The 26,706-nt window shown below is 41.8% G+C and overlaps 1 protein-coding gene across 5 annotated transcripts in view; it reads right to left on the bottom strand.

The window, feature by feature from the left end:
* Positions 1-26,706, bottom strand: part of FILIP1 (filamin A interacting protein 1) — a 338,049-nt gene that overhangs the window by 10,777 nt on the left and 300,566 nt on the right. For 4 of the 5 annotated variants that reach the window (XM_055433257.2, XM_055433255.2, XM_055433258.2 and 1 more), the window contains 2 exons: positions 5,159-7,964; positions 1,157-1,380 (listed from right to left, as the gene is read on the bottom strand). In XM_055433257.2, coding sequence (XP_055289232.1) covers positions 1,174-1,380; positions 5,159-7,964 — 3,013 coding nt within the window. In that variant the 3' untranslated portion in view covers positions 1,157-1,173. The remainder of the gene's footprint in view (positions 1-1,156; positions 1,381-5,158; positions 7,965-26,706) is intronic. The other variant, XM_088840542.1, reaches the window with a different exon arrangement.

Raw genomic sequence — 26,706 nt, forward strand, 5'->3', positions numbered from 1 at the left:
GCTCAAAGACTTGGAAAGGTGCTGCCTACCTGAGACTTCAGATGCTAAGCTGAGGGTTATCAGCCTTGAGCTCATTTGTGGTTACTTGACTATGAAGCACCACGTCCACATCAACGCGGTTAATCTCATTGAGAACAGCATTTTGCATTCACTCACTCTTCATGCATATTAAAACATGCTTAAAATAAACAACAATGATACAAACACAAGTAATAATACACTTCACCACACCACACCACACACACACAAACACACACACACACACTCATGAACTGGTTCTGTACTTGACTGTGAAAATGTTTCAATTCAATTAAGCTATGCATGATGTCATTGTATGTCTTGGCAACAAAGTATCAAAATTTACTGACCCTTATTCTCTATCCATTACAACCTCTGTTGAGTTATAAAGGGCCGCTTGGCAGCACCGCTCCACAGTTTAAATCAACTGCACACTTGAATAGAGCGTGAGTCTGACATTAACGGTTCTAAAATTCCAAAATCTTTACAATACACACAGACACACACAAATAAGTAAAACTCTGTTTTTAGAATTCCATATATTATTTCCATTTTATTTCACATTCGAATTGTTCCCTGAAATTGGCTTCGGGGCTTTGTTTTTGCAAAACTTTAGAGGCCCAGGCCCTGTGATCACTAGGAGATGGTTTCTGCTTTTTGTTTGTTTGTTTCCCACACATGAAGCAAACTTGGAGTTCAATAGAAGCAAATGACATTTGGTAAACTATTTCCTATTTCAGAAAAGAGCTTTTGAAAAATCAATTATGGTGGAACAAGGCCTACTTAATTTCACTGACAATTAGGAAATAAGGCAGCGGCTTTGGAGAGGTGGTGATCCAGCCCCCCACCCCCACCCCACCCCCAATCTTACTGGTTCAATTGATGAGTCTACTTTCTCGAAGCAAAAATGGCTCTAGAGGTCAGGCCCTGCCTCAGGCCCAGCATTCTCTGCCAAGCATGTAACATACAGTAGTTTTGCTAGTGATTTCTATGTCCCGGCCTCAAAACAAATCCACAAAATAGGAAAGACACATGGCTATTAGTTGATTATTTTATGAACAAGATATCGAAAACTCCAGTTAGTACACACAGCGAGTGGGCAGGGACAGACAGCAGCAGTAGCATCTGCTCGACCTACCCCCTCCGCCACTGCCCTCAGCCCTTCCCCCCTCCAGGAGAGGTAGCGCTGCTGGCTGCAGATTTCTTCAGCTCTATTTTCATAGACTGAGTCTCAGCTCGAGGCTCGAATTTGGTCAGATTTCCTGCTCCTGGGGCTGCCACTACTGGCTTTCCTGCTTTCATACCTTTTGACATAGGAATGCGGGTGGGTGTAGGCCGCTGGGCTGACCCGTCTTGTCCCGACTGCAAGAGAAGAAAAGACAGAGACACAAGGGCCGCGTTGGTGAGTCTCCCCCTGGAAATGCCATGCATCTGAACATAAGCACACCACAAGACCACCCACAGATGAGTCCGCCCCAGTGAAGATTGTTAGAAAGTTGGAGTTGCTTGCGGTCTAGTCCATTTCCCCTTTTCCCTCTCCCTGAACATCTCTGTGCCCAGTGTCTTTCTGTTCTCAAGCCCCCGACCTTCACTCCTGTTTCACAGAAAAACTGAAGGCCACCCTGCATACACTCGGGCACTTTTATCCCTCCTTCCCCCAAACCACCTCCACTTTCTTTAGATGAAGCAGCTCTCCTTTCCCCTCCTAATGAGGCCAATTCTTCTCTTTTTTGTCACTGTTGACCACATCCTCTGTTTTGATTTTTTGGCCTTGTGGCAGGGCATGCTAGATCTAAGTTCCCTGACCATGAATCAGACCCCATGCCCTCTGCAGCGGAACCATGGAGTCCTAACCACTGGACTGCCAGGGGATTTCCCTACACCCTCCTTCTTGAAACAACAGTGATCTCGGTTTGTTTCCAAGGCTAACCATTCAACACCATGGTAATCCAAGTCTATGCCTCAACCACTGATGCCGAAGAAGCTGAAGTTAACAGGTTCTGTGAAGACCTACAAGCCTTCTAGAACTAACACCAAAAAGAGATGTCCTTTTCATCATAGGAGATCAGAATGCAAAAGCAGAAGTCAAGAGATACCTGGATTAACAGGCAAGTTTGGCCTTGGAGTGCAAAATGAAGCAGGGCAAAGGCTAACAGAGTTCTGTCATGAGAACATATAGGTCATAGCAAACACCCTCTTCCAACAACATAAGAGATGATTCCTTCTTGAAGGAGTTCCTAAAACTCTCCTGCTGTGATATCTCGCTTGGGCCTCACCCATCACCCTCTTGTCTCTGACTCCTTTTCATTCTCAAAATGGCTCCCAGTTCCAGTTTGCCTGCCTTCTAAGTGTGGGTATCACATGCTCCATCCTCAGTCCTCTTCTCGTTTTTCACACTCACCCCGAAAATTACCTGAGTTGTCACCCACATGTGTCTGAGACCCTGAACCTTGAGCCATCAGTTCAGTTCAGTCACTCAGTCGTGTCCAACTCTTTATGACCCCATGGACTGTAGCACACCAGGCTTCCCTGTCCATCACCAACGCCCAATGCTTGATCAAACTCATGTCCATCCAGTCGGTGATGCCATCCAACCATCTCATCCTCTGTCGTCTCCTTCTCCTCCTGCCTTCAATCTGTCCCAACATCAGAGTCTTTTCCAATGAGTCAGTTCTTCGCATCAGGTGGCCAAAATATTGGAGCTTCAGCTTCAGCATCAGCATCGGTCCTTCCAATGAATATTCAGGACTGATTTCCTTTTAGGATTGACTGGTTTGATCTCCTCACAGCCCAAGGGACTCTCCAGCACCACAGTTCAAAAGCATCAATTCTTCAGTGCTCAGCTTTCTTCATGGCCCAACTCTCACATCGAACTCTCACATCACAGGGCTCTCTTTAAATGCAGATCCAGATTTCTAACCACATGCTAGACATTTCCAGGGTCCCTGAGGCATCTCAATTATAACATGCCCCAAACGTTATTTAACTTCTTACCCGAACAGTAATCCCCTGGGTTTCTCGTTTTATCCACCCCTACGGCCAAGCCAGAAAACTCCGAGCTACCCTCTGAACTCAATGTCATGAAATCTTCAATTCTGTCTTCAGTATATCTCTGTGGCAACCCTCTCCAGTATTCTTGCTTAGAAAATCCCATCGACAGAGGAGTCTGGAAGGCTACAGTCCAAAGGGTCGCAAAGAGTCGGACATGACTAAGCACGCACACATGCACATCCTCATTTTCACTCCCACAGTTCAAGCGTACATCTCCAGCCTAGAGAACTGCAACCATATCTCTTCCCTCAGCCTCTGCTTCCTCCAGCTGATCCTTTAAATTGTTTTATAAACATATCTAAAACAGAAATAATGTCATTTTAAAAACCACTATCCTGTTTATGGCTCCCTTTGCCTACTCTCCGAGATTAAATGTCAGTTCCATAATAAGACACATGCGTCTTCAGCATCTGATCCCGGTGTGCATCTCCTCTTCTGCTCCTGCACAGTGTCCCCAGGTCTGACTGCTGCAGCCCAGAGGGACTGCTCACTGTCCCCACCGCGACATCTCCCCACACGGCCAACCCTCTGCACACGCTGCCCTTCCTCCTTGTCTGCGAATACCTCCGCCCCCGCGGAAGACTTCTCCGCTGGTTCCTTTGTATGCCAGGCCCTCACAGAAGCGCTAGGCGGGTTCCAATCCTGCCGCTCCCACTAAGCCAAGAGCGTCAACAGTCCTCTCTAGAGTCAGCACCTAACCTGGTGCCTGAAGTGCAGCTAAAATCGCACAAATGATCTAGTCACACTGTTCGTTCCCAAACTTCTTGTTGACTAGATTTTATGGGAGCTGATCTACCTAAGGTATGTGGGCCAGCATTTAGGCCTTAGAAATCTTAGACGGTTGTTTTAAAGTCCTACTTGCATATGGGCTTTAATCAGTAATCCAAAATGTTATTCCAGAAGGGAGGGCTATCTTGATCTGACCCTTAAAATGGGAATAAGATGTTCTAGCAGAAACTTTGCTCTAAATTACAACAATTACACCTCCGCTAGCTTTTATAAAAAAAAAAAAAGAATCCAAGCTATGCTGTGCTGCTTAAAAAAACAGTATTGAACCATTTGAGAAGGGTGAGCAGTTCTGAATGATATTCAGCTCCTTAGAGCCAATAACAAAAGCTTTACTGACAGAGCAGTTCATAAGTACTTCACTCTTTGAAGCCTGTCCTGGGTCTATGCTTGTGCACAGAGAATTAAAGTACATTACAGTGAAGATACAGGCAAATAAGCCAGAGTTTCTGTACTTAAATAATAAGCTTCCTGTCCTTTTAAGACTTTCTAATATGTGCTGCAGAACTTGTTCAGAGATTAAGGATCACAGTTTCTAGTCAATTAGCTTAAATTAATATCTAAATAATACATGCTTTTCTATAATTTCATCTACCAATTGTTCCCAATAAATGAAGAAAATCACTGGGGGTATTTTGAAAAACAGAATTTATTTTTAAGTTCCGGGCTTTATACTTTGGACATGCTTTCCTATAATCCATTTAGCCTTCCAGCTGGTTTTAACTAAATATTTATCAAGCACCTGCTCTCTGCACTGTACTATTAATAAAATACAGTGTTTAGACATATACATTCACTTCTTTTTTAATTTACAAAAATTTTTTGATAGCATAATCTTTTAATCTTACTTTTCAAGTAAAGTATGACTATGACCATACATAAATTAATATCAAATGTCTCAGGTTCTAAAAATATAACCCAGGGATAGCTTTCATTTTTTTGCACCTTGGCCGTTTCTTCCAACCTCCATTTTTAAAAATAAACATTAAAAATCAAATTTTCAACCTTATTATTAGCATAGGCTGAGGTGGCAAGAGGCCATCTTTGCAAGAGGGTTTTGGAGTCAACATGATTTAAGTGAAAAAAAGAAATTATCCCTCACAATTAGCTCAAATTAATAAAATAGGAGGCCCCTTTTTATTCTTATTTCTTGGTGTAGACAGTCTCTTAGGAAACATCCAGTAGTGGGTTCCGGCGGAGGAGAGACATGTGCTCTGGTTGCCTTTTGGGCACTGGGTTATTCTGTCTTCACTCCCCCGCCTGACCCCCACACTGGCCTGAACCAGGACCCCCCTCTACTCACCACTGACTGGGTTCCTCTGGCTGATGAAGTCGTGACCGGGGTAATGGTGATGGTGCTGGTCACTTTGCTCGCGCCAGGGCGTGGCGAGAGGTGGTTCCTGGGCGAGCGAAGGACAGTGCCGGTGGACACCTCCTTCTCGGCCGTCACGTTGACCGGTCGGACAGTGATCACCGGACTCGCCCCTTCAGCCGAAGTCCCCGGGCCTCGCTTAAACTGAGAGCCGAGGTGAATGTGGATTTTGTTGTCTTCCGTGGTTATGATATTGGCATTGGCGTTGTATTTCCGGACTGGGGTTGGTCCAGGCTGCTTCTCCGGGGTGACCTTGAGGACCGTCCTTCCCACGGGCATCTCCTGGGATTCGGGAGGGACATTGATGTCCGTCGGGGCCGCCGACGTGGACACGGTCATGATCTGGATGGGAGACGTGGGCCGGTCGGCAAACGCCCCCCTCCCGCCCTCTGGGGTCTTCTCCCTGGAAAAGGTGGTGATGGTGACCGGGGACATGGCTCGCTCCGGGCCAAGGGTAGCGTCTGCGCCTTTCTGCTTCTGAGACAGGACGTTTGGGGAGGGGATGATGGTGATCCTCGGCTTCTGGTTGCCCAGGGTGGGGATGACGGTGGTGCTCGAGAAGAACTCCTCTGCCGTGGGGCTGGTGATCTCCAGAGTGGCGGTGCTGTTCTCATGGTCCGGGGTCACGCGAATGTGCAGCGGCTGGCCCTGCTTGGGCGAGAGGACCAGCTCTCCCGGGTGCCCTGGGCTGGCACTGGCTCGGGGCCCCTTCTCCGGAGCCACCGGGGGCCCGTTCTCCCTCTTCCTCATCCACGGGATCCAGGACTTCCTCATGGTGAGCTCGTTGGCTGCGGGCGGATACCTGTCGAGAACCGACGAACGTTCCAGAGGCTTCTTCAGTCCTACCTGGCGAAGGTTGCTCATGATGTGGTTTTCCTCCTGAAAGGATTTCCGAATGAACACGGCCGGTGTGTCCTCCTCCGCCGCCTCGCTGCCTAGGGCCTCGGTCTGCACACCCGTGGACGTCACGGGAACGTCCACCATCCTGCGCCCGTTCACGCTGGGGCGCAGGGCGCGGCTGTACCGCTTGGACAGCTCCAGCTCTTTGGTCAGATGGAGGACCTCCTGGCCCATGCTTTTGTTCTTATTTTCTTCTTCCATAAACCTCTGTTGAAGGACAGAGTAATCCACTTGGAGCTGAGAAAGCTGATCTTCTTTGTTCATCAGTTCGTGAATCTTCTCTTTAAGAGCTTGGACCTCAGCTTTTAAATCGCGACTTTTGGCTTCTTCCAGCCGAAATCTGTGTCTCAGCTCGGCTTCTTGGCTCACGGCCTCGCCTTTCTCTATGGCTTTGTTCTTGGCGATTTGGTGTTTGATCTCCTCCAGTTGCTGGGAGAGGAAATTGGCCTTGTCCTGCTCGGTTCTAAATTTCTGCTCCAGCTGGTCATACTCATCTTCCGTCTTCATCAAGTCCCCTTCCACCACCTCCAGCTGTTGGAGACGGTTCTTCAGTCTCTCAATTTCCAGTGTTAGTTCCTTAATTTTGTTATCTTCGGGGCAGGTGAGCTCAGGTCCTTTTCGAGACCTTCCTCTCGTTATTTCTCTCTCCACTTCCTCTATTCCATCAAGTCTCTTCTTTAATAAGTCCACACTGCAGCTTAATTCAGAGGATTTTTCTTCTTCATTTTTCAGTTTGCCTATTAACTCATCTCTCTCTTTCGTTAAATTGTATACCTTTTCCTCCATTTCAGATTTCAGCTTTAAAAGCTTCTTACTTTCTTCGATGAGCTTTTCCGTGACGTCCATAACCTTTCCTTGCTCCACCTTAAAATTTTTGTTGAGTCCATCCACTTTTCTCTCCTCTTGCTTTATTTTTTCCATCATATTTTTCCTTTCATCTACCAGCATCACGGTAAAGGACTTCAACTTTGTAAGATCGTCTTTGAGGCTTAATTCAGCCTTTTCCAATCGACTTTCAGAACATTCCAGTTCTTTAACCCGACTCTTGACCACCTCCAATTCATTGAGCAGGTCCTTGGTTAAGTTCTTTTCTTTCTCCAGATTTAAGTGCAGCTGGGTGCACTCGGATTTACTCTTGCTAAATGCTTCTTCCAATTTCTCCAGTTCCGACATTCTCTTCTGTAACTTCTCAACTTCCAGTTTGAGCTCCCGGCTATGATGTTCTTCCTCCTGCAGCTTCTTCCTCAGTTCCCGGCACTGGGACTCGGTTTTCGTGATCTCTTCGTCTTTACCCTCCATCTCAAGCACGCGCTTCCGTAGATTTTCCACTTCTGCCATGAGGCTGGAGTTGCCGCATTCCCCTTTGGCAATCTTATCTCTTAGTTCCTGAAGCTCTTCTTCTGCCTTCTGAAGGTTTTTGTTGGTCTCTTCCAGCTCCTCAATTCTCTGAGTCAGGCCGACCAGCTTGAGTCTGAGTTGTCGGTTGTGAGACTCCTGACTGGCCAACTTAGCATTCATCTCTTCATGCTCCTGGGAAAACCTTGATGCCTTGTGTTCGAAGTCCACTTCCAACTTGAGCAATTTCTGCCTGTCTTCTTTGGACTTGGAAGTGATGGCTTTGAGCTTTTCTTCCTCTTCCCTCAGTTTCTGAGTCAGGTCCTGTACTTTCTGGCTCTGCAGGCCAAGTTGCTCGATATGCATCTGTCTTTCATCCACCAGCATGAGTGCAAAGGACTTGAGTTTCACAAGCTCATCTCTCAGTTTGTTGAGCCGCTTAGCGTTTTCCTTTTCTTTGCGGGCTTGGTAAGCTTTCTCCTGTTCAAGGAGTTTTTTCAACCTAGAAAACAAAATATATTAATATATCCTGTTTTATTACATGATATTTTGTTTATGATATGTTTTTATACATATTAGAAGATTGCGTACATGCTAAGTCTCTTCAGTCGTGTCCAACTCTTTGTGACCCTATGGACTGTAGCCCACCCGGATCCTCTGTTCATGGGATTCTCCAGGCAAGAACACTGGAGTAGGCTGCCATGCCTTCCTCCAGGGGATCTTCCCAACCCAGGGATCCAACCCATGTCTCTTAGGTCTTCTGCATCGGCAGGCAGGTTCTTTACCACTAACACCACCTGGGAAGCTCATTAAAAGGTTAATCATCAATAAGTTTGTCTTAGATATCAACCAAAAATAAAACGTTATTATAATAAACCCCCATCAGTTACTTAAATATGAAGGTTTAACACATAGCCATAAATGAAAGCAACCAGAAGTCAGGGTGCTAGCTACCCATAGTAAGGGGTAGCAACTAGAAGGGAGCCTGGAGAGGGCTTTTTCATAGAATTATTCAGCTTCTAAAATGTCAGTAAGTTGAACCCTGATGAGTACCTTTCTACATATATGTTATACTTCAATAATATAACAATGGAGTAAAATTTAGGATTTGCAATAATAATGACTATTTATATAAAACTTTCTGTATTCTAGGCACTAGTCTTTATTTATCCTCATGGCAAGCCTCTGAGCCAGGTCATCCCAAGGAAGATGAGACGGGACCAGCCCCAGTCAGTCAGAAAGAAACGGGTCTGTGGTCTCATGCGGTAAAGCCCAGGATACTTGCTCTTCACCTCGCATCGTGAGATTTCAAAAGAGAAATTTACTTTAACTGAAAGGGAAGACTCAGAAAAGAAGATGCTTTGGGTTTCCTTGTTTTGTATGCAACTATCACCTGACAGGAAGGAGCAGGGCAAGACAAGCTTTCTGATGGAAAGCCAAGCTACATAACTGACTTTAGTTAACACCAGAGCTGGCACAGGATCTTGTCTGTTTTCTAATTTAAACATTTCCTTTTAGATTGAGAGCTAGGTAGGGAGGAAACACAAATTCCGATCAATCCAAAAAGATGTGGCAGTCAAGGAATTACTCTTGTATATGCATGAAATGCATTTTCTCTAACCCTAACCCTAACCCTAGGTGGTGTGGTGTTTAGTTGCTAAGCCGTGTCTAACTCTGCAACCCCATAGACTACAGTACTGTAGCACGCCTGGCTCCTCTGTCTGTGGGATTTCGCAGGCAAGAATACTGGAGTGGGCTGCCATTTCCTTCTCCAGGGTTATGGTGTTAATGTATAGATTCTAATGTTAATCTATAGCTTTAAAAAGTAGAAATGTAAGTAGATCAAAGTATATTTATAGTACTTATAGTTGTCAGTTAGCTTATACCAATTTTTAACAGTTCTTTTCAATTATCCATAAAACAAAGTTAATATAATATTTACCATATATAGTATAAGAATGCATTTAGTAATTTATGCTTATATGAGAAGCAAGTTATAAACAACCACTAATGTATTTGTTGTAAGTACATTTTTTTCTTTCAATATATTTTGAATTTTATTTATTATGAAAGATTTATTTCATAATTAGATGAAGTTGGATTAGATTAGATTTACTTGGATAACAGCTAATCTGACAGCTGATAACAGTTAACAGAAGTTAATAGTGTCATATTGGACTGTGCAAAAAATGACTGAACATACACAGAGTAACTATAATCAAACCCAGTGTCAGATAGTTACTATAGAAATAGCTCAGCTGATGTCATTAAGTTTTTTTCATAGAATTTATTTCTATAAAACATACTGTTGTATCTAAGCATCTATTAACTGAAATGGGTAACTTCCAAACTCATTATGGCTTTATTTATAAAATAAGACAAAAATATTATTTTCAAATCCATGAGTTGAATGAGTAATACGTAATAGCTTCACTAATTGTGGTTCTTACATGGGTAAAAGGGCATTTTATTGATAATCTTATCTTTTTACTTGGCGTCAAAACAACTGAAATGTCACTTTGCTATAGAATAAGAGACTTCAGGGGATATTTTCAAATTCCTTGACCTAACTAGATTGTTAGAGACAAATTCCTTTAAAATATCACTATTCTCAAATTTAAGGCTTAAAGTGTTGAAATTTCTAAAGATAATTGTTGAAGAATCTTATGCCTCCATGCTATTAGAGGCAGAGAGCTGGAATGGCTAAAACATAGACTTTGGGGCCAAACACAACTGCATCTGAATCCTGGCTCAACTGAAACACTTGAGCCTATGTTTCCTAGGCAGTAAAGGAAGGTGAAATGGATACCAATGCCTCCCTCACAGGGTGTTCTAAAGGCTGAGAGATGGTAAAGGGACTGACACACAGACTCAACACACGGATGTAATTAAACACAGAAACAAACATAAGAGCTAGAGAGCACACTATTCCCTCCACATGGGAAGTCTGTTCAATGCTGTCTGTGTTTAATCTGTAAGTATTTTCACGTCATTATCTTGACTTTGACAGTAAAACCTGGGGCAGTGATGTTTCAACCCGAGAAAAGCATAGCGTTTTCTGCTCAGTAGAAAATTCTGTGAGCCAAGGGCATAACCTTAGATCTTGGCTCCATAAAACCACATTTTTAAGGTCCTCTTACCTGTGACTATTTCTCTTTTTCTAGGCCCATTAAACTTTCTCTCTTTCCCTCTTCTTTCACATTTTAAGCCATTCTCATCTTGTAAGGGCTTCCCTTGTGGCTCAACTGATCAAGAATCTGCCTGCGATGCCGGAGACCTGGGTTCAATCCCTGGGTTGGGAGGATCCCCTGGAGAAGAGAAAGGCTACCCACTCCAGTATTCTGGCCTGGAGAATTCCATGGACTGTATAGTTCATGGGGTTGCAAGGAGTCAGACACCACTAAGTGACTTTCACTTTTACTTTAGTCTTTTAAAGTAGACCTAACAGCAATACACAACCCATTCTCTGCAGGCTCCCAAAGCCCAGTTTCCCAGTTGGTGTAGCTGAGGGTTAGATCCAGGACTTGGTAGACTTGCGTGGCTCAGTCAGGACAGTCTGCCAACAGCCTCTGTGCACAGAGACCTGCATTCAAGTGTCTGTAGGCAGGGCACTGGGGATGGGAAGAATGGGATGAACTGCGAAGACTTTGCAAAAGATAATGTGGACTTTGGGACTGCTCACTCACTGGCAGGAAGGGAGAGAGAGAGAGAAGAAAAATTACTTCAGTGCTTTGGGTCTGAATAATTGCAGGTAGTAGAGCCTTTAATAGCAGCAGGAAAAGAGATGAGAAAGGGTACTGGCAGAAATTGAGAGTTGAAGCAACACTAACTTGCAAAGTATACCAGACAATAGTTAACAATACTATATTGTATACTTAAGAAAAATTTTAAGATGGTAGATCTTGGGTTTTTATTTCAATAAGGGAAGTGACAGTCCCTTAAACATGGGAATAAATATGATCTCCAAAGGAGAAATTATGCACAGACATAAAAAGGAAAGAATGGAGAAAAAAACTTCGGGAAATGCCCAGAAATAAAGGGCAAAAGAAGGAGCAGGAGCTATGGGAATACATGTCGAGAGAGGGGGAGAGGGGACTGAGGTGGGGAGATATAATTTTCTTCAAATTATATCTGAAGAAAAAAACATTAAGAAAAAGCCCTGGAAAGTTTTCTAAGATGTCAGATAAAGGGAGAAAGTTGTAAACAAATACAAAGTGGAGTGGAGAGAAAGGTGCAAGGAGAGACCCATGGAACGACACAGGGGCGCCAAAGAAACAGAGGGCTTGTCTCCACTGACCTGCCCTTTCGGTCAAGTTTGGCATTCCATTTTCAGGTGGTCTTTTTTTTTCTTCTCTCATATCTACAAATCCTCCTTTTTACATTAAACAAGCATTGAGAAGCATTATCATATCATCGTGCACATTTCACAAACCATAACGACTATGGCATATTATGTTCCTATTTCAAACAGTTTTCTAATAGTCACGCTTTCACATTGTGCTTGAAACACTTTATTTGCTCTACATTACAGGGCACTATTTCCATGTAATTACATTATTGAAAGAACAAATTAAGAGGATTTTGGTGCTTTATGTGCCCACTGGTCTTACCGCCTCCCTCTGCTCTCTTTTCTGTCTTGCCTTTCTTCAACCATACCCTGGTTCTGAACACATTAACATTAAAAGGAAACAAACCAGAAGACCAAGACTAAGAAAGTGAATTAGTGCCCTAATTCTCACCAGCAGTTGCAAGTAGAGCATTAAGTATTCTGAAATCAAATTTATTCTTGGCAAGTTCTTAATTTTCTGCAAACATTTTATCTTATTTAGAGGGCAAAAGGAAGACAATAATCTAATAGATTCTTCAGAATTCTCTTGCCTTTCTTAATAACTATTCTTAAATGTATTCCTCATTTCTCTTTCATACCCAATAAAACTGTTTTTTTAACTTACAAATTTGTCATTTATATAAACATGTCCAGAAATTCAATAATTTTCACTAAGAAGATGTTAAAAGTATTGGCTGAAATGTTCTGTTTATGAGGTACACATTTGTCAAGACTCATCAAACGTATAATAGGTGAATTTTGTAATATATAAATTATATCTGAAGAAAAAAACATATTAAGAAAAAGCCCTGGAAAGTTTTCTAAGATGTCAGATAAAGGGAGAAAATTGTAAACAAATATAAAAGAATGACTTAAAATACAGTAGAAAACATAAAATAGGTTTTTAATCTTAAGGCAGAAAGAGGTGAAAGCAGAATTTGAAAAAATAAAGAGAAGGCAGCCAAGATTTTCAGATGGAGTTTGGACTGACGAGAAAACTTGTTCTGGGGAAATAATGTTTCAGGTACCAGAAAACCTTTAGTTCTAAAATTAGTTCTAAAATTTTAAGACACTCTTAAAAGCACATCCCAAACTCAAATTTTTGCTAATACTTAATTTTTTAAAAAATAAGGGATAGAAAGAAAGGTGTTCTGATAATAAAGCATTTTATTCACCAAGCGTCTATTATAATACATCCTTGGCTGTGTGTTAAGTGTTTCTATTAGTTTATTTCATTTTTATAACAATCCTTTGAGCAAAGGTTACTCATTACTATACTGTTTTATAAACAGGGAAGTTATTTGACTTAATCAAGGGAACAGGACTAAGAAGGTCAGGTTGGGATTTTGGACCAGATCTGTTTGACCACAGTGCTTTTAACAATAGTGTTATTCCTCAAGTAGGTATTGCTTGGAGAGCTGAAGTTTGCAAGACTCTGTTTGTTTAGGTTGCATGCGTGCGTGCTAAGTCGCTTCAGTCATGTCCCACTCTGTGCGACCCTATGGACTGTAGCCCCCAGGCTCCTCTGTCCATGAGGATTCTCCAGGCAAGAATATGGAGTGGGTTGCCATGCCCTCCTTCAGGGACCAAACCCACATTTCCTATGTATCCTGCTTTGGCAGATGGGTTCGTTATCGCTAGTGCCACCCGGGAAGCCCGTTTGTTTAGGTTAATTGTGTCTTATTTGATTTAGCCTATCTTTCTGGAATTATCAACATCCTCCTTGAACTGTTTCATCACCCAGTATATCAGTTTATATCCAGAATTTTGTCAATGGGAACATGACCCCGGTGATTAATTAAAGGACAGGTCAATGCACAAAGCACTTTAAATACATTCAGGCTCTCCCTGGTGCTGACATCAATCCATTCAGCAGCAGGGACGTCATCACTGGGCACCCATGAGCCTGCGGGGCTGTTTTTCATCATCTTCCTGAGCTCCCAGTCCTCCCCGTGTGCCTGTTCCAACCACATCTTCCTCACATCAGTCAACTACAACCAAATTCTCCCAGATGTTTGGGGCCCAGATCTAGAGTCATCCTTGAGTCCTAGGCATCCTCATTCAGTTCTTCAACAAATCTTGTCAACTCTACCTTCAAACTTCAGATCTACAAAATACAATCTACAGATGAATGGTTCTTACATTTTTAAAAGCTTGTAAAACATAACTAAGAAGAAGCAGCAGATACCATATGTGGCCTGCTAAGTCTAAAGTAGGAGTCTAGTGGAAACCGCACGGTAAAAGCACACAATTGGGAAACAGACATAATAGGTGGCTTAATTGAAATGAAGGGTACCTGTGGGAGCAGTATGGAGAAAAGAGGTTGGAAAGGAGGGACGAGCCACCCCAAGCCCCCCGTGGGCTAACAGGATGGATCTGAACTTGGGATTCAAAATATGAGGAAGTTCAACAGCTCTGGAGAAGCTGAAAATCAGGATGCTGCAAAAAAAGGAGCTGAGAAATACAATGAAGTCTGAACTAAAGTCACATCATTGAAAAAAAAAAGAGAAACAGGGTCACGTAGTGATTCTTAGGAGACAGAGTTTATCTGGTTTACTGAGTGAGGATGGAGAGGGGAAATTTGGACAGACTCTCCACCTCTGGACAGGGTTATTAGTTTGCTGTCATTGCTTATCACATATAGGCTAGGAGAAGAGAAACAGACTTGGAGGGAGAGCTCAGGATGCTCCAAAAGAGGCACTCTGAGGCTGTCGAGAACCTACAAGTGAAATGCTTATTGGGAGTCTGGAGTTCAGGAGATGAATCTGGACCAAAGATACAGACTGGGAGTGTCCAGTGACAGTGTAATCTAAAGCCATGAGAGAAGGACATCCCTGGAGGTCCAGTGGCTAAGACTCTGAGCTCCCAATGCCAGGAGTCCGGGGTTTGACCCTTGGTAAGGGAACTAGATCCCACAGGCTGCAACTAAGAGTTTGTTTGCATGCCACAGCAGCAACTAAGACCTGGCACAGCCAAATGAATGAATATTAAAAAAAAAAAAATTTAAAGTCATGAGAGAGGATGAGATGAATGAGAGGTATGAGACATCAGAGAGAAAGAGGAGCAAGGATAGAAAAAAGACACTGAGATGAGAAAACATCAAGGAACTTAATGAGAGAGGCTGAGTAGGGAGGGCCAGAGAGTTAGAAGGGAATCCAGGAAATCGTGGGTTTGCAGACACCAAAAGGGCAGGAAGGGGATATGTCCATAGCACAATGCTCTGGAGGGATCAAGTGAGAGATAGGAAAATGGCCATTGTTTTCATTTAAATTCAAATTTAAAGAAAACTCCTTCCGTTGGACATATCAGTATGCATATTGACAGTTCCTTGTGTGAGCAGTTTTCATGGAGTTTGGGGATAAAATACAGAATAAAGCTTAGCTGGGAAAAAGAAAAATGGAGACAAATATCTGAGACTAATTATTTGAGATTTTGATTATGAAGGAAGGAGAAACAAGCAACTGGACACAGGACATAGGTAAAGTAAGGCCAATATCTGTAACCTCATATGTTAGATGAGAGATATTAGCTTGCTCCTGCTTTAAAGCCCTTTGTTTTTCTTGATAGAAACAGTTTAGTTAATAAATGAATAATGGTAGAATACATAAAGAGGTAATTATAAAACACCACCATTTTGCAATCCACAATGAAATAATGGGCATAGGCAAGGCTCATCAGTGTTTCCTAAAAGATAGCCAGTTACTATGTACATATGTATAGACCCCTACCCAAGAAATACTCTTACCAAAAAATTGAACCTGAATCAGATTGAGCTTCACAGGGGCAAGAAACATACTAAATGACATTATGATGATACAATCAGGAAAATTAAAAATATAGAGTCTATACAGTTAAGAAACCTAGTTTCTTCAATAAATAAATCCCAAGAAGAAAGAGTGTGGGAGCTGAAACTATGCATTAAAAGAAATTGCATCTGTTTCAACTCTCATCCAAATTTTTTTTTTAAATGAGATAATTGGAAAAATTATGTTAAGGAATTATTATTAAATTTTAGGTATGATAAAGGATCTTGACAATATTTTCAAAAGAATCTTTATATTTTAGAAATACATACTGAAATATTTACAAATGAGATGATATGTCTGGAATTCACATGAAAAATAATCTAGGGGAGTTAGGATAGATGAAACCAGATTGGTCATAAATTGATTAATTGTTGAAGTTAAGTACATGGGGGTTCATTATACTATTCTTTCTATTTTTGTAAATTTTTTGAAATTTTCCATAATAAAATTTAACCCCTTATTGTATATAGTCTTTAGCTTTTGTCCACCCAGTTCAGTTCAGTTCAGTTCAGTCGCTCAGTCGTGTCCGATCAGTCTCAGCTATTTGGAGACTGGTCAGATTTTCTCTTTCCTTACAGTACCATGTGACTCTTCTTTTATTGTGATTGTGGGTGATTCTTTCATTCATTTCTATGTTTATTAAGTTAAGCTTGTTGAAGACTCTGACTTTTTCTTGCTTATTGGGATCCATTTACACTTACTCAAACTAACGCCAGGAAAAGCAGCTAATTCTGTACTGTTCCGCAGATATCTGTTAATTCTTTCCTTTTAGAGTCAAAAAATAAATTGTTTCGGAGGAAAAGGGGGAAATGAAAGATTTTTTTAAGCCTTCTGCTTTTCCATCTTTGAGATAAACACCTTCCCAGAAACAACTGTCAATCTCTCTTCCTAAAGACTCAGGGCCGCATTGGACTATATTCATTCTCACTTTTTTCCTTGAAAGTAAACCATGTAAGCTTTCACAGATCTTTTTCTCCATTTTTCTTGGCACTCCCACTTTTTCAACCATTTCTCCAGATTTCTCAGCGTTAGCTCCAGATCAGCAATTCTAATTCTCTCTGTCTCTTGTTGTCTCTCCATTGTCACTTGTCACTATCTTAATCCATTGGACTCCATTTGAAACTCTGATGTCATCTTAGGTTTGTTTCTCATCCAGACCATGCTAATTTCCCTGCTCACTGTTTCCTTCCCCTCCACTATTTTTGCTCTTCACCTCTCCCTGTGTATGTGTCTGTCTGTCTTTCAAGAAAAAACACAGGTTAAAACTAGCAAGGGCATGATAGTAATTAGAGATGAACGAACCTCAGGAGTCAAGCTTGGCTGCAGTTTGAAGTCTTAAATCACGTGTATTTTCCCCCCAACTAGAACATATCAGTTCAGTTCAGTTCAGTCACTCAGCTGTGTCCGAGTCCTTGTGACCCCATGTACTGCAGCATGCCAGGCCTCCCTGTCTATCACCAACTCCCAGAGTTTACTCAAACCCATGTCCATTGAGTTGGTGATGCCATCTAACCATCTCATCCTCTGTCGTCCCCTTCTCCTTCTGCCTTCAATCATTCCCAGCATCAGGGTCTTCTCAAATGAGTCAGTTCTTCGAATCAGGTGGCCAAAGTATTGGAGTTTCAGCTTTAGCATCAGTCCTTCCAATAAATATTCAGGACTGATTTCCTTTAGGATGGACTGGTTGGATCTCCTTGAAGTTCAAAGGACTCTCAAGAGTCTTTTCCAGCACCACAGTTCAAAAGCATCAATTCTTCAGCACTCAGTTTTCTTTATAGTCCAACTCTTACATCCATACATGACCATTGGAAAAACCATAGCCTTGACTAGATGGACATTTGTTGGCAAAGTAATGGCTCTGCTTTTTAACATGCTGTCTAGGTTGGTCATAACTTTTCTTCCAAGGAATAAGCGTTTTTTAATTTCGTGGCTGCAGTTGCCATCTGCAGTGATTTTGGAGCCCAAAATAATAAAGTCTGCCACTGTTTCCACTGTTTCCCCATCTATTTACCCTGAAGTGATGGGACCGGACACCATGATCTTAGTTTTCTGAATTTTGAGCTTTAAGCCAACTTTTTCACTCTCCTCTTTCACTTTCATCAAGAGGCTCTTTAGTTCTTTTTTGCTTTATATAGTACAGAACTAAGTAGCTTGGTGGGCTTCCCAGGTGGCACAGTGGTCAAGAATTCACCAGCCAATACAGGATATGCAGGAGAGGCGGGTTCGATCAGTTCAGATACCTCAGGAAGATCCTCTGGAGTAGGAAATGGCAACCCACTCTAGTATCTTGCCAGGATAATCCCACAGACAGAGAAGACTGGTGGGTACAGTCCATGGGCTCACAAAGTCAGACATGAATGAGCGACGGAGCACACACACACAATCTATCTTTAAAAGCCACAACTGGCAGCAACTGAAAGGCCTAGGAAGCTCGTGGCTGATAACAAATTCTTCTTCTTGAAGAGGGTGAGATTTCCTCCTATAAGGTGAGCACACGCTTGGTGCTTGCCAACATTTGGTAGCAACCAGACTCCACTGTAAAATTCGAATTTAGTCTTCATGAAAATCTAGTAAGATGCTAATTTAAATTTACAAATGCTGTATTCAGAAATAAATCACATACTATATTACTGGTATAATAAATTACTCTCAGTAACAGTAGAAATTAAAGTCTAGGAAATTATTTATTTTTGCCCGAAACCATTGAAACAACTGTTTTTCCCCTGTTAGTCTGCTGCCCAACAGGAGGCCCATATTTGAGAATCACTGAGAACACACTCTCTGTTCCTACATTCCAGTACAAAGCTCTCTGACTCATGCGGAAGGTAGCCAGGATTCATTAATTCACTAAATAATTCAACAAAGATGGGTTATAAAACATTATCATCATAAAACAATGTATTTTATTGTGCTTGGAATAAAAAAAATAAATTGCAATGCTCTGCCACAAATGCCATTTGTGCCCTGAATTTAGGCTACTCCACGCAATGGTGGAGATGCGATTGGAGGAAGTCATTGCTCCTGTTCTTATAATTGTTTTTCCAGTCGCATTCCCCTGCTGCGGGGAGCAGCCCATATGGTCCCTTTGGGGGAACTACATAAGGGTCACCCTCCTCCCTTGGGAACCAGGCCTGGCTTGCTATGCTAAATGAAGACCGGATTTCGGCCCCATTCCTTCCTGGTCAGGAGCTGCCACCAGCACAGCCACACACTATCAGCGCAGGTCCTCTCCTGCCTCATCCTTCAGGTTTCGGTCCACACCTCCTCCCCAGAGAGTCCTTCTCCAGTGAGCCTTTTGAAAACAGCTTTCCCGGCCACACTCCATCGGGACTCCCTGTTTATTTCTTTTACTGCACTTTCCCTGTCTGAAAGGATCTGGTTCCTTTATTCGTGTACTAAGACACTGTCTTTCCACCGCTGTGCAAAACAAAAGCACCATAAGAGCAGAGTCCAGGGCTGAACACTAGCCATTCTCCTATAGCACCTAACACAGTCGGTGCTCAACCAGTATTTGTACAGAGTGAATAAACAAAGATCATTCTGATGAAGAATGGAAAAAACACTATGACCCGTAAAGGGCAAAGAGCATGCAAATGCAAGAAATTAGAACATCTGAAATTCAGTTCAGAACAGTAATCAACCTCAGTACACACAGTAGGAGGTGGGATAATGTCAAGAGATGAGACTCCAGTGGAAGACAGAGGTCAGATCATCAAACAGTTTGGATGTGACTCCTAAGGAGTCAGGCATCATCCTGAGGGTTATACAGACTTCTCGAAGGACTTTAAGAATAATGATAACAGACAATTTCAGTATTAGGATAGTCTGATGACAACATGGTACATGGATTGCAGAAAAGGGAAACTAGACGCAGGGAAATCGGTTATGTAAGTATTGAAATTTTCCCAAGCCAAAGAAAAAATAAAGACAAAACTAAGAGTTGGACTGTGAAGAAAGCTGATGGCCGAAGAATTGATGCTTTTGAACTGTGGTGTTGGAGAAGACTCTTGAGAGTCCCTTGGACTGCAAGGAGATCCAACCAGTCCATTCTAAAGGAGATCAGTCCTGGGTGTTCATTGGAAGGACTGATGCTAAAGCTGAAACTCCAATACTTTGGCCACCTCATGTGACGAGTTGACTCACTGGAAAAGACTCTGATGCTGGGAAGGATTGGGGGCGGGAGGAGAAGGGGACAGCAGAGAATGAGATGGCTGGATGGCATCACCGACTCAATGGACATGAGTTTGAGTGAACTCCGGGAGTTGGTGATGGACAGGGAGGCCTGGCATGCTGTGATTCATGGGGTCGCACAGAGTCGGACACGACTGAGAGACTGAACTGAACTGAACTCAACTGAAGATCACATTGCAAGATGAGAAAGGGAGATTATAGGAATAGTTAGGATGTAGAGTTGTCTAGTCTTGGTATCTGATAGAATGTGAAGGTTAAGGTAGAAAGAGATGGGATTCTTCCTGAGTTTTGATATGGGTGAATATAGGAATGACAGTGCCTTTCCTTGATCACACTGGCCCCAGGAGCATCACAATCTAGCTGACTGATCTAATGGTACCACGGGACTCTTAGGAAGATGATTGTCCCCCTTTTCCTCAATGCTTCACTGACTTGAGCTAAGGACAAATTATCTTTTTGAAAAACTCAACTGACTTAGGATGGGCAAGACAAGTTTTTAGGTCTTTTCTAGAAATATGACTTTTTGAAACGTTCACTTTTAGATCTCACTTTACTTCATCTTTGAAAACAAAAGCACAGTTTTCTCTTACAAACTTGTGAGGGATGTAAATTAGGGCTCAAAAACCTCTTGGTAGAAAGTGATTTGAATAGGGACCTTAATTTAACTTAAGAGATCAATGTTACACACAGCTGTAGGAGGAAAAAAAGCTATTATTGAAATTACTAAATTACCAAGCTACTAATTTGTATAGTACTTGATAACATAAAATTCTACACTTCTCATTACCTTTTGTAAGATAAGCACTATATTAATAAGCTCCTTCTAGCTTCAAGCTTGCTTTAGTCAGTAGGAGGCACCAGGACTTCCCTGGCAGTCCACTGGTTAAGACTCTGAGCTCCCAATCCCGGGAGCACATGTTTGATCCCTGGTTGGGGAACTATGATCTTGCATGCCTTGCAATGTGGCCAAAAAAAAAGGAGACACTGAAAGGAGATCAGAGAATGTATTAGTTCCTTCTTGAGTCTTTGCTATTTGGCTTCATTCTTCTAAGTGAAGAAGGCAATGGCAACCCACTCCAGTACTCTCGCCTGGAAAATCCCATGGATGGAGGAGCCTGGTAGGCTGCAGTCCATGGGGTCGCTAAGAGTCAGACACAACTGAGTGTCTTCACTTTCACTTTTCACGTTCATGCATTGGAGAAGGAAATGGCAACCCACTCCAGTGTTCTTGCCTGGAGAATCCTAGGGATGGGGGAGCCTGGTGGGCTGCCGTCTATGGGGTTGCACAGAGTCAGACACGACTGAAGCGACTTAGCAGCAGCAGCAGCAGCTTCTCCTAAGGGCCACAGTCCCTGTTCGGAGCTGTTTATCCTATAGATAGTTGGGTTCTGATAATTACTGGTCCTGGTAACTAATTCTCTATGTGCATATTTATAGTGATATCAAATTATCCTGTTTGAGTCTGCTGGATTTGTTTTGTTTTTTCTGTAACCTTGCATATTATACTGTATCTTGAACAGATCTTACAATATGTAATGTGCAGGGTTCAGGATCACTTCCCTTCTCTACCCCGAACACACAATTGTATGAGGCATGATGTCTCTGAAGACAGATCTAGAACTTGGACTCACAGGGCAAATCCAAGAAGAAAGGAGTCACACAGAGCACTGGCGGAGAGTGGGTCCGTGAAGAACTGAGGAACAGGAGGAATGACAGGACAGCACAGTGCATGCTGCTAAGCACAGGGAGCTGAAGCAAGAAGCGGGAAGGCAGAGCGGCGCTCCACCCCCCTCCCACCAGACACAAAGGGGCCTCATCTGTCCCTGCCCTCGGGCTGGGCAGCGGGCACAGGCCTTGCCTGGGATCCCAAGGCAAAATTCCTGAAGTCTAGCTCTTTACCCTTTTTCACTCTGCACTGTGAGTTCTTTAGAGCTAGAATGTTTCTGGTTGATAAAGGAGAAAAACCACAAATACTGACAGCTGAATGGGAATATCCAGGAAAATAAAAATAGGTAACTGCTGACAGAGGACCAAATAGGAAATCAGAAATATGAAATTGTGTATATAACTCATCTAACTCTGTAGAATTCCCAATCATGCCAATGATTTTCACTGACAGAGGCTATATGCCTTTCGGGGGGCACTTGTCATTTCCGAGCTGACCCTCTGCTCAGTGTGGCAGTTCCGAGTATGTGCTCTAGAGCCAGACTATCTGGTTAGTGTCTCGTTCTGCACCATCCTAACTTGATCAGGTTTCTTAATTTCTTTCTTCTTCAGTTCTCTTCTGGATCACAGCGGGATAATAGTATCTGAGCACAGGGTCATTGTCAGAATCACATAAATTATTACATGTAAAGGGATAAGTGCATAATAAATGTTAGATATTATTAGCAACAATGCTAAATTTAAACTCACTGCTAATCTGTATTCCCTGTCTCTCCACCTGAACGAATTCTCCAAAGCGATTGGGGGTGGGTGCCTCTACTGTGCAGGAAAGATCATCTCATTCTTGCAACCTGAGAATGCTGTTGTTTCTTTGTGGACACAGATGAGCAGTGTGTTAGTGTGTAATCGATCAGTCATGTCCTACTCTTTGCGACCCCATGGACTGTTGCTCACCAGGCTCCTCTGTCCGTGGGATTCTCCAGGCAAGCATATCATTTATTGTGTTTTCATATTTCCTAAGTTGGTCAAAATACTACTCACACAACTTCAGGTTGATTAGATAACAGTAGGAAGATGTCATTCTTTCCCTTTGATGTTGATGAAGAGTCAGCCAGGTGCATACATTTACTGAAAGATTTTCAGGAGGGACAGAAAAAGCCATGAAGCAGAGATGTTTGTCTCTAACTGTGTGGCCTTGAGCTCTTTCTTCCAAGTGGCTCCTCACCCTAACCCAAAGACCCATTCCATCCCCAAAGAAGGTGTCACCAAGGTGTATCACAGCTAATTATGGGATGCTGTCTCTAGGTAACGAGGCTTTCCTGGTGGCTCAGTAGTAAAGAATCCACCTGCCAATGCAGGAGACGCAGGAGCCTCAGGTTCAACCTTGGGATGGAGAAGATCCCCTGGAAAAGGAAATGACAACCCACTCCAGAATTCTTGCCTGGGAAATCCCATGGACAGAGGAGCCTGGCAGGCTACAGTCCACAGGGTTGCAAACAGTTGGACAGGACCTAGAGACTGAGCACGTATGCCTCTAGGTAACACTGTGCATTATCACAAGAAACACTCACCCTCAGACAATATGCTAAAGGGAGTGATTTACCAGGGAAGCCAAAGAGTGGGGAGGGTTTTGAGGTCCCTGAAACCTCAGTATGAGGGGTCCTCCCACAGCCTAGAGAGGCCTCTCCTGTGTTCACTTAGACCATGCAGGGAGGGCTGGAGCAGAAGTCAGATTTCCTGAGATGATTCAAACAAGTTGAAGATAATCCATAAGGGTACACACATACCCCATTTTACCACTTTACTCTGTACATGTATTTATAGATTGCTGGGCAAAAGTCACATTTTAAGCTCACATATTATGGGAACTCACAATATAAAAACATATCCTGTGGCAAAGCCTTTTATTAAGATACGATTCATCTGTCTCTTGGGTAAATCTATTTTCATAAATAAGATTTGTTTAATATAGACATGAAATAAGCAGCAAATTAACTTAAGTACATAAATCACTGATAGCAGTGTGTTCACATGCATTTATTTACTCAGAAAAATAACCCTCTCGCTTTCAAAAATGCCAGTGGAATTTATTGCCATTGTATCCAAAAGTCTTTTTAAAAGTTTTTAAATATAAGCATATGTGAAATTTCATTACTTTAAAAATTATTTTAGCATATATCTAATAATCACTTTATCCAGTTTTCACGTAACTTCAAAGCTAATTTTAAAAATAATAAGTCAAAACAAATAAAATTCCAAAATTCAGACTTAATTTTTGTATTGATCCTGACTATTGTTGATCAAGAAAAAGAGAAATGTGTCGTGCCCTTCTGTTGTGGAAAGGATATTTAGTCTTACAAGCAAACAGAAATTCATCCAGTCACATGGAATTAAGAATACAGGCAGATCAATGCAGTGAACCCAAGATTTTCATCCAAGTTGAATTCAAGATTTTCGTCACTTTAAACACAGAGACAAAACATTAACAATCAATGTTACACAAAATTAAATCTACACAAATGAAAACCATACCATCTGCCCTTATGTTCAAATTTCTGTACAACAGGTCATATGGATCTGAAATCATGCTATACAAATTTGATTAGGACCAAATGAAGGTTTTTCTTTTCTTTTTTTTTGTGTGAAAGACACTACCCTCTAGCCCTATTGAATGCTAAATACAAGCTATTTGTTTTTATACACTCTGCTAAATTCAGACAGTGCTTTTTGGCAGTTTGAAAAATTACTAAAGCTGAACTTTTTGCACAACTGTTTAACACGGTCCAAATTTTAATGCCATTTACACTTTAAAATAAAACCTCCTGTTTGCTTTGTTATTCTGTTATCACTGCCACATTGACTGTTTCAGCATAAACACAGCTTTCTTTAGATCACTGTGCAATCCAATTCATTGCCAACTTTTGCAAGCCTTCTCCACATGTGCAAAGAGAGATCTGCAGAAAATCCACATAACAAGAACAACAAAACCTTTGAAAATAATATTTTCACCTCAAATTAGTTTTTTGCTCACCAAGAAATCATCAGTTAGAAGAGACATTTACAGCACATGGAAAGGTTGTTAAAAGCCTTCAGAACACATTAGTAGGACTGCTGGCAGCAAGATAAGAGATTTTTTCCATTCTTAGACAAACTCCCCAAGTTTCTGTAGGGTGAGATTACTGTTCCCCTCCATAGAAAAACAGGAGCACGCTTCATACCACAAAGTACTTCTTGGCCATTTCCAATCAAGGAGCCTGAGGTACCAAGGAAAGTCACAGTAAGCTGGTCATTTTCAAGGGTTGTCACGGTCCACACTCAGTAAAACCTGTTGCCGAAAGTTGAAAAGGTTGTGGAGTCCTTACAGCCCTTGTCAGCTCTAGAAGTGTCCCAACTCAGCTTCCAAGATGCTCTTTGCACAAGACTGAGAAATGACTTTACTGCCAAGGAAGCCTCTGAACAAATGAAACACGCATGGACCAAAGAAACTAGAGTTGCTTAAATCAAAACAGATCTTGACCTCCTTACCTTAATACTAGGAAGCATGGTAGCTTTTGTTTTTGTTTTGTTTTGTTTTTAAGGGGGTACTGAAGTTTGTTCAACAGCAGCTCAGCCCCCTACTCCACAGGGAATTAACCGTCACATTCCAGTCCTGTCATCAGAACAATGAAAGGTGAAAGTTGTGCAAAACAGCCAGAGACCACTAACTGGTGATGTCATTCTTCCCTCTAGGGTTCATTATTGTGCAGATTTACTCTGGTCTGAGAAAAGGGGTGGAGCTGCCTGGGACGGTCGCAGAAGGCAGCTCTTAAGGAGCAAAATCAGTGAATGGGAATTAGGTTCCACCCTGAGGGAAGCTCACTGGGGAGGGCGCCGAAGGGGAGGAGGAGGAAAAAGTTCAAGAAAAGACAGGCATAAAATGTCAAATGGGCCTCACTCCGGATTTTTCAAACTACTTAAACTCCATACAGTTCTATTCAACCCACCGTGGAATTTAAATAAGCAGGGATCCCACTGGAGCCTTATCTACAATTCAGCCAAGAGGAGGGGATTCACATTTCAACCAAAGTGCTGGTTAATTTATGTGTTATCTAAACGAAAACACTACAGAGTGTGCCAAAGAATGCCAAGTACCCATTAGTTTAAGAATCATTGTGTCTTGAAAAAAATTTTACCTGTATTTCTTTCTTTCTTATAAGTGTTTTGAAATGGTAAAACAAGCAAACAGAAAAACTATGGCTATTCACACACACTCACACAAAGTCACTGAATACGTTCAGCCAAATTCAATGAGTATCTGTAACATTTCTGTATTGTTCTCAAAATCTTCAACCAGCTTCAGAACAGTTTTCTCTCTTTTATTCCCTCTTTCTCTCTTCCTCCCTCCCTTTCTTTTTTCTTTCATTCTTTCTTTTTTTCCTTGTTTCCTTTCTTCTTTCTTTCCTGAATCTGCATGAGTATTCAGTCAAAAAGCCATTAGGTAACTTAGAAGTTCCAGTATAATTTTTTCTAACCAATATGCATAGAATATGTATATCATTTGTGTTCAATTATATTTTTATTATAGAATAAAAGCGTAATACCAGATAAATTAGTCAAATTAACTTTGAAATTAATGAAATACTTGCAGAGAATTTTTAAATCCTCAGATAACTTTCTATTATATAAATATAAACTATTATGTTATGGCATAGAGAAAAATATGAAGGAAAAATGGTTAAAGATAAATGTTTTCCTACCTCCCTGATGTTCATTCATGCTTTTTGCTTGAAGAACTTGTCTATCTTCTTAACAGCATGAATTAAGTATAAAGATTAGTGCATGTTGTAGGGTTGCAGTTCTGAATAAATGTGTTTTGATTATCAAGTTATTTTGGTAAAAGTTACATAAAGCAGCATTCATGATTAAGGTAAGATTACAGATACCGAACCAATTAGTTGCTGTTTATGTTTTTTTGGTTTTTTAATTTTTTGGAGGGTTCTTCCAAACTGTTTTCACATGAATGGGAAAAACTGAAATTCAAGAAGAAAAGAAGAAACTGTAGCCATCACCTGTTGTACAAAAGTTCTTTTGAGTATTGCAGAAAGGGGCTTCTCGGCAACTAATAGACCCATGTCTGAATCTTGGTTTGGCAACTACTTGGTAGGTCACTGAAAATATGTTTCATAACTCCTCTGACTTCTGTTTATCCAACTGTATAACAGGGATATGGGTTCTAACTTACCGGGTTATTATGAGAATTAGGTAGAACAATGTGA

This window comes from Moschus berezovskii, chromosome 10 (genome assembly GCF_049115385.1).
Source record: "Moschus berezovskii isolate FMDL1 chromosome 10, NW_MosBer_1.0, whole genome shotgun sequence".
NCBI lineage: Eukaryota > Metazoa > Chordata > Mammalia > Artiodactyla > Moschidae > Moschus > Moschus berezovskii.